This window comes from Pipra filicauda, unplaced genomic scaffold (genome assembly GCF_003945595.2).
Source record: "Pipra filicauda isolate LSUMZ 115617 unplaced genomic scaffold, ASM394559v2 scaffold63_size3267554_pilon, whole genome shotgun sequence".
NCBI lineage: Eukaryota > Metazoa > Chordata > Aves > Passeriformes > Pipridae > Pipra > Pipra filicauda.
This window is the reverse complement of record NW_024104798.1, coordinates 2,519,838-2,527,946: the sequence shown is the minus strand read 5'-3', so window position 1 is coordinate 2,527,946 and position 8,109 is coordinate 2,519,838. Positions and strand designations below refer to the sequence as shown.

General features: G+C 42.9%; 1 protein-coding gene across 2 annotated transcripts in view; it reads left to right on the top strand.

The window, feature by feature from the left end:
* The first annotated feature begins 330 nt into the window (after positions 1-330).
* Positions 331-8,109, top strand: part of SLC25A26 (solute carrier family 25 member 26) — an 86,254-nt gene continuing 78,475 nt past the window's right edge. For both annotated transcript variants that reach the window (XM_027722957.2, XM_027722956.2), the window contains exons 1-3: positions 331-492; positions 3,655-3,811; positions 5,333-5,442. In XM_027722957.2, coding sequence (XP_027578758.1) covers positions 460-492; positions 3,655-3,811; positions 5,333-5,442 — 300 coding nt within the window. In that variant the 5' untranslated portion in view covers positions 331-459. The remainder of the gene's footprint in view (positions 493-3,654; positions 3,812-5,332; positions 5,443-8,109) is intronic.

The following is an 8,109-nucleotide window of genomic DNA, read 5'->3' as shown; positions in this document are numbered from 1 at the left end:
CGATTTTGGGAATGTTTCTACCTTAGAGAGTACATTTTTTTTCCGCAGTGGATACAACAGGTTTGCTTTCCAAACAGACCCCACGCAGGGGCCGCGGGCACCTCTGGCGCACCCACCAGCGCCTCAGAGGCAGCGGGAAGAACCACTTCCCCCCGTTTCTGGAGCGGCTGGGCTGGTAGCGCAGAGCACACCGCCACCGAGCGATAACTAATTAACGCCCGGCGCTAATTGAAGGCACGGCCAAGGGTAGCGGCGCCGCTGCCCGCGGTGCGCATGCGCAGAGCCCGCGCGCAGGCGCAGTGGGAGCCGCGCTCACGTGACCGCGGGCCGGGAGCGGTAACATGGCTGCGCCCATGGGCGCGCACGGGGCGCGGCGGCAGCGCCGGGGCCGCTCCCGCTGATCTCGTGCTGGGGCCAAGGGAGCCGGGCTGGGCTGCCACCACCCACCGTCACCCCTGCATGGAGCCACGGGAGTCCTGGGCGGCCTTGGCGGTGAGTGAGAGCGCCCAAAATAAGTTCTTTCGCCGAATGTGTAAGAGATCGATTCACACACAGAGTGGAGTTATTTGGTTTATTTACAGTTCTGCGGCGGGAAATCCACAAAGCCAGCACCGCGACTGTCAAAGCTTTTCACTATTTATGCATTTTAGCAAGCAAACCCATTGATGTTCATTGGCTACAAGTTGTGTAGTTTTGTTATTAGTATTCTGTCTTCTGTTGGTTGATTATTCTCTAGTTCTTGTGGTAATTAGTCCATATGCTCAGTCTTTCTCTTCTTTTGGGTCGGTTGTTGTAAATTACCTTTTACCCAGATGGACCTTATTCAGCACAGTTGCTAAGTCCTCCTTTCTTTCCTTCTAATCTATGGGGCTCTGCCAAGTGTCCCTGTGGCCTGTAAATTCTATGTCCACTATCAGTGGAACAACCTTGTTCCCAAGCTTTGGTAACCTCCCCCTATGTCTGAGATCATTGAAAGGTGTAGGGCCCTAAACCTTAGCAAGGCAATTCCACCAACAAGTAATGTGTCTTTCCAACACCTGGACATCATTTAGAGCTTGTTGGCTGCTCTCTGTTACACGAATTGAATCTCATTTCTTGTTAATTAGGTTTGAAAGTAGACAAAGATCAAACATCAAAGGACATCCTTTCTTAAGGAAATTTTTACAAAATGTTCCACATTTTGCAGCAGCCCTGCCTGTTGCCAAGGTGATGTGCTGAGCTGAGGGATGGCTGTGGTTCATCCCCCCAAGGCTTCAGTAGTCACCCTGGGGACACAGGGAGAGCCTGACTTAGTGATGCATTTCCCACCCTAAAAGCTGCTTTTAAGCAAGGGGGTGAGACCCCCAGTTGCCATGGCTGGGGACATCCTTGGAAACTTCCAGGGCTAGCTCTGGGTTCTGTGTGGGAGTCAGGGATGTGGTGCCCTGGGCTAGCGTGGGGACAGCTGGGGGAGAGTTCAGCTCCCTGCCCCAAACACACCAAGGGAAGGTTGTTTGGTCACAGTTCAGTGCCTTGGAATTGGGTCCTGGTTTTGTTTAACTGTTGTGATGGAGTTTATAAAGTCATAGAATATCCTGAGTTGGAAGGGACTCACGAGTATCACTGAAGTCCAGCTTCTGCCCCTGTACAGAACAGCCCCAAGAATCCCACCATGTGCCTGAGAGTGTTGTCCAAACACTCCTGGAGCTCTGTCAGGGTTGGTACTGTGACCACTGCCCTGGGGAGCCTGTTCCAGTGCCCAAACACCCTCTGAGGGAAGAACCTTTTCCTAATATCTAAACTAAACCTCCCCTGACACAGCTTCAGACCATTCCTTGGGTCCTGTTCACAGAGCAGAGGTCAGTGCCTGCCCCTTCTCTTCCCCTCGTGAGGAAGCTGCAGATCACAATGAGCCCTCAGTCTCCTCTTAAATAAGTTTAACCTGTATGTCCAACTCCTGGTAAAGGCTCTTCACCTCTTTGACTTCTGATAACACTACTGTTACTGACAGATGAGGGAGAAGGTGTGTTTTAGGTGTCTTATTATCCCAAAATCATCCCTGTTCTCTGCAGATGAGTAAGCACACAGATACTGTCGCCTGATGGCAGGTGCTCTGTTGGCTGCTTCATGAATTTAAATGACATTTAAGATACAGAACTTTGAGAACTTAAAGAAGCAATTAGTAACTTTTGATTCATGCTGTAACAGATGGCTAGATTAAATCTGATTAAATCTGATCAATGTTATTTTGAGCAGATAAGGATTTTGATGAGAAGAAGTGAAGAAAAATCAATGCATGCAAAATAGCCAACTAGATTAAAAGAGTAATTAACTTATTGATTAAACCTTTAGTAGTAAATAGTGAGCACCTCTCTGAATCCTCTGTTGCCCTGAAAAAAATTATCAGAGTAACACACATGTGATTTGTTTTCAGGCAGAGTTAAAAATCTGTGCAGCTGTTTCTCGTGTGCTATTCTATATGAAGTAGACTTCAAACTGTCTTTTGTGTTCTAGCACTGCATCCAAATAATGTCTCATAATGGATTAATGCTAACTATTGATTTATTTTTTTTAATTAGATTTTCTGTTTATTTCAGTCTTGTCTCCCAGTTTTTGCCAAGTAATTATTTTCTACAATCAGCCATGCCGTGGGGTAACTTAAAAAAAACCACAGTCATCTAGAAACACAGACAATGGAAGAAGATTGAGCTCTAGTTGAACCAATTTTTTTAGGGTTTTGTTTTATTAATTGCTTTGGTTAAAAACCTTCCCCTTTTCCTTATGACTTTGAAAACATCTTTATTGAATATGATTTCCAGTACCTGAAGGGAGCCTACAAGAAACATGGAGAGTGACTTTTTACAAGGGCATGTAGTGACAGGATAAGGAGAAATGGCTTCAAACTGACAGAGAGTATGTTTGGATTAGATATTAAGGAAAAATTCTTCCCTGTGAGGGTGGTGAGGCCCTGGCACAGGTTACCCAGAGAAGCTGTGGATGTCTCATCCCTGGAACTGTTCCAGGCCAGGTTGGATGGGGCTTGGAGAAACCTGGTCTAGTGGACAAGGGGTTTGGATCTTTAAGGTTCTTCCCAATCCAAACCATTCTGTGATTGTATGATTTTTTTTTAATAGGCTTTTATCAGCAAAAGAAAATAAAGCAGCTTTACTTTAGGCTTTGTTCAACAAAGGAAATGGGGTGGGAGGAACACTTTAAATGAAGAAGTTTGCTGGAAAAATGTGAATATGCTTTCTAGAGATGCTTACAGGGGGAGTAGAATTGCTTCAGTCTTTCTCTGATCTTATAACACAACTCCTGGAGGTGTTGGTCCCTCACTGCTATGTTGATAAGTGACATCCACTGTCTTGCTTTTCTGTATAGTGGGGAAGTGTTACATTGCTTTGCTTGCACTATGCAAAACATTGAGATTGTTTTGAAAATACCTTAAAAATGGTTTAAAAGTTGTAATATCTATTACTTTCTTCTGTTCAAGCTTCCCTGTTATAGCTATAGAAGCTACTGAGGTCTGTATAAGACCATCAGTTTATAAACTGACCTCAGGAAGGCCACAGTCAGTAGTGCTTTGGGTTAGTCCTGTCTCAGTTTCTCACATAAGCAGCACAGCTTCACCCCTGAAGGTATTAATGTGCTTTATTCCATGGTTTTGTCTTGAAGGCTGGTGGAGTTGCTGGTGTCTGTGTTGACTTGATCCTTTTCCCCCTGGATACTGTAAAAACAAGACTGCAGAGTCCTCAAGGATTTAGGAAGGCTGGTGGTTTTCGTGGCATCTATGCTGGTGTTCCTTCCACTGCGATAGGATCCTTTCCAAATGGTAAATTGTCTTTGGGTTATGCTTTGTCTTATTTCAGTGGGAGTTTACGTTGTATAGGACATTCGTGTCCGTGGCTTCCTCTCCTGCAGGTGCCTGTTTGGATTCTGTGAGTCCATGTCCAGCTGTGAAGAGCAGATTCTAGAATTGTACAGTATTGAGCAAACTCTGAGCAAGCCTGGAGTGAAGGCTGCTGCATGTTCACTCTGAAAAGCAACCCTAATTCCTTGAAAGGGTACCTGGATATAAGCCTTACTTATAGGGGCGCCCTAAAGCATTTCTAGGTGCCAAAGAGGGCTTCAGTCTTCCTTGCCCTGGGCACTTTAGTCATGACCCACTCTGCCACAGCACTGGAAATGAATTAAAGTCCAAAGTGCTTAAGCAACAATATATTTTCGAAATACTTTTGAAACTGATCTTTTTAAAAAGTAAACACTTGTGGTTCCTGCAGAGAAAAGGCATCTGAAATTCCTGATGCCTTTGTCCATTTTGTCTTTGTAGGGAGGGATGAAAAAACAGCAAGCTATGCTGTCAGACATAAATGTCAGGAGAACTTTGCTGACAAATCCACTGACACCTTCAGATGTTTGATGTCCTTCATAAGGTGATATAAAAAAAATCAGTTCTTTATCTTGGCTGCTCTGTTATCTCCTTTTGAGGTGATAAGCATCTTTTGATTAGCAGAAGGCAAATCACATGGCCCTTCTGTACAATTAAAATCTGTTCCCCCGCAAGACATGTCATTTTTTCCAGGCTTTACATCTCCAAAATCTGAACTGTGGTTTTATCTTTCCAACGTATAACTGAGAACTGAAATTATCTTTAGGAGAAGGAATAACCCTTAAGGTGTAAGTGCCTTTGTAGTTGACTGTTGCAGTGAATAAACACAGCTCACGTTGCTGTGCTCAGCTTAGTTTTGTATGATTTTTGTTCACTGCAGAAAACCTTTGCAAGTCTTTGACAAGCTTGGGAAAAAAAATGGCACTAAATTGCAAAATATTAAACTGACGATAGCAGGGAAGAAGTTATTAATGAACTGCTACTGAAATAGTTTTGCACATGAAGGAGGGCAGAATTGTATCAAGCACCTTGATGAATTTTGGGTTCGTTTGTTTTTCTTTTCAATTAATCAATTGTTTTTTGTTCACACCCAGAAAAAGACCATCCATTCAATTGCACCCAAAGATCTTCTCTCTATCTGTGAATATGGAAGATACCATTTTTTCAAAATGTGCTGGACATTCATGACTAATTAACACATCTTGTCTCTGTATGAAATGTTGCCTAAAGTCCTGACACCTTTGATATTAATGGGATATTTGCCAGGATAGCCAGGAGCATAAACCTCTGAAGGAATTATCCCTCAGATTTTGTTCATACTGTTGTACTGTTATGGTGTAAAAACATCCTGGTTTTAACTACAATTGCGCAATAATAGGTGTCAAAATCCACCTCTAAATGCTTTTTGTGCTAGTTCTGTGATGGAGGAACAGTGAAATGATTGCATGTATTCTTGAATTTCAGCTGCTGCATTTTTTATCACGTATGAGAATGTGAAATCCGTGCTGCCCCATGGCTCTTCATCTTACCTGTCTCCAGCAACACACATGGTGGCTGCCTCCCTTGGAGAAGTGGTAAGAAGGAAGTTCATATATTGTGTGTCCATGAGAGGAGAGGAAACCATTCAATTATGAAAACTTGGGTTTGGCATCATATCTTTTTGAGTGTTGGCCATACTTGTGACAGTTCTTACACATTGGCACTTGTAAGGATTGTTTCAAAGTGAGTAAATGACTTAATAACAATTCTTAGTGGGTCTGTTGGCTGATCTTGCTAAGTCAGTAGAGGGTGAAAGTGTGGATTGTTCGAAAACATAAATAAACCTTTACAGGGTAGAGCTGTGTGACTTCATGTACCAAACAATGTGTAAGCTTTCCCGATGAAGCCTGTGTCAGTGGAAAATATAGTGGATAATCTAATGAAGCTTCTTCCCTTGGGATGAACATCTGTATATTTTAGGGACAGCTTTTCACATGGTCTCTCTGGTAGCTGCAGCCTTTACTTTAATGTGTTGGTTGGGTTATTGCAGGTTAAAGATGCATGTGAATAATGGAAATAATTTCTATATACAGGCTTTTTGAAAACTCTTTCCTCCCACTGTTTTGAAAAGTTGCTGTGTTTCTTATCCATTAAATCCATTACTTTGTTTATAGCAGGTTCTGGAGCTGCTAATAATGGCTTGCTTTGCCCAGGTTTATACACTACCCAAAATAACCGGGACCAAATTCAGTAAACACTTTAGATATCATTAAGGAAGGTCACAAGAGAAGCTTCTCTTGTTTTGCTGCTTACGTTGCCCTTGCCTTGTGAACAGCATAGACTTGGCAGAAATTAATGGGGGGGTGTGATTTTTTGTTTGTTTTATAAGTTAGAAATGAAATAGCATTAACCTATTGTATTTAAGTAACAAAATACTTCTTGCCCTCCTGACTTTCCAATTGCCCTGTCTAGGCTGTTTCTTAGCTTATATTGACCACTCCTTAGATTTTTTTAGGTTTTATTTTATTTATTTTGAGAGAAATAAGAGAGTACTAAGGAAATGCCAAGGCTGTATTTGAACGTTTGAGATTTTAAAATTAATTTCATCACCAACATGCAATGCCAGGATGACTGGACAACCTGTAAATCCACAGAATTGAAAGTGGGGCTCTGGCAGGAGCTGGTTGCTCTGTAAGAGCAACTTCCTGTGCAAATAGACTGTGGCAGGTGTTGAAAGAGAACACTTTTCAGTGTGATCAAACTATGACCATTCCTCCTCTGGAGGTAAATACCAGAGGCACTTTATCCACACACTTTTTCCCAGAAGCTTGAATATTTTGTTTTTAAAAACTATCTAAGCTTATTTGCAAACAAAAAGAGCAAGGTTGCTTTGGCTTAGCTGAATCAAATATATTCGAGGTTCAGCAAAATCCTCCTTTTCCCAGATACTACTCTCACTTTTATCTGTTGGCACGGTGCCTTGGCAGTGTTTGGGGATGGGTGTTGAGCTGCAAACAGTCCATGCTGTTCCTGCCAGTGCTGACCACCTCTTCTCTCCAGTTTCTGTCACACAGGGTGTTTCCTGGCACTGCACTGATAAAATGGGGTGTAAATTGATGTGTCTCCACAAGTTTGGGGTAAGGGAGTGGACTGTATGAAAATGGCTTTTCTGGCTCTTTTGCAACTTGGCCTGTGGTGGTGTGGGGCAGAAAAATTTATTGTGTCTGTGGTTCCATATTTGCTTTTATTAACTGATTTTTTTCTTTTCTTTCCCATGGTGATTTAGCTTAGGTGTAGGTTGGTCTGAGGCTACCAGGAGTGTGGAGGTGCCTGTGCCCTTTCAGGTTAGCACCAGGTGCCTCACTGTTACAGCAGCACAGCCTGGCTATTTCCCATGGGAAGCAGTTCAGCTCTCCCTGCTCTCTGTGGGTTCAGTTTTGATCCCCAACTAATTTTCATTCTTCTGTGGAAATGTTACTGATTAAATTGAATGGGATTTAGCCAGGAAACTTAATTTAACATACCAAGCACGTGAAGATATGTGAGTGCAGCATCTATAACCACTCTGGTAATGGTAGAGAGGAGGTGATAGATTTAGGGCTGGGTGGGATATGTTTGTGTTGCTGCCTCACATGGATTCTTTCTGATCTTAATTAGAGCCTGTGCTGTCAGGTTATGACTTCTAACTTAAAGCAATGCACAGAACTTTTTTCCATGAAAATTCTCTAAAGGCTGTTAGAAGTCAGCAAGAAGTTCTTTACCACCATGGCAGTGCATAGCCCTAAAATTCCTTGTTTCCTGATACCTTATAGAACAGCAGATCCATGAGGTGTTTTAAGCTTCTCAAGTGCTGTTACAGAATCAAGAGAAATGACAGTTGGGCTCGTGAAGAGATACCAGTGCTTTGGAATAAAATACACTGGGAAGAAAACCAATCCAGAACACTCTTCTTTGTCAAGTAGGTTATTTATAGTATATTCCCTCTGCCTGTGAGGCTTCTGTGAGAAAGCTGTAACTGGGTAATTTAATTAGCAGTAGCCAAAAACCAGTTGGCTACAAATGACTCCTTCCAGCAGAGCCTGTTGCCCTGTTTTTTCCAAGGTGGTCTGTAGTCTGTGACCCTTACAGCTCAGGCACTTACTGCTTTCATTTTGGGGCTGACAGAGATGGTGCAGCACAGTTAAATGAGTTGCTCAGGGCTGTCTCATGTGCTTGGCTCTTGCTACTGGAAGGCTGGAGGAATGTGTATTGGTAGTCATTGA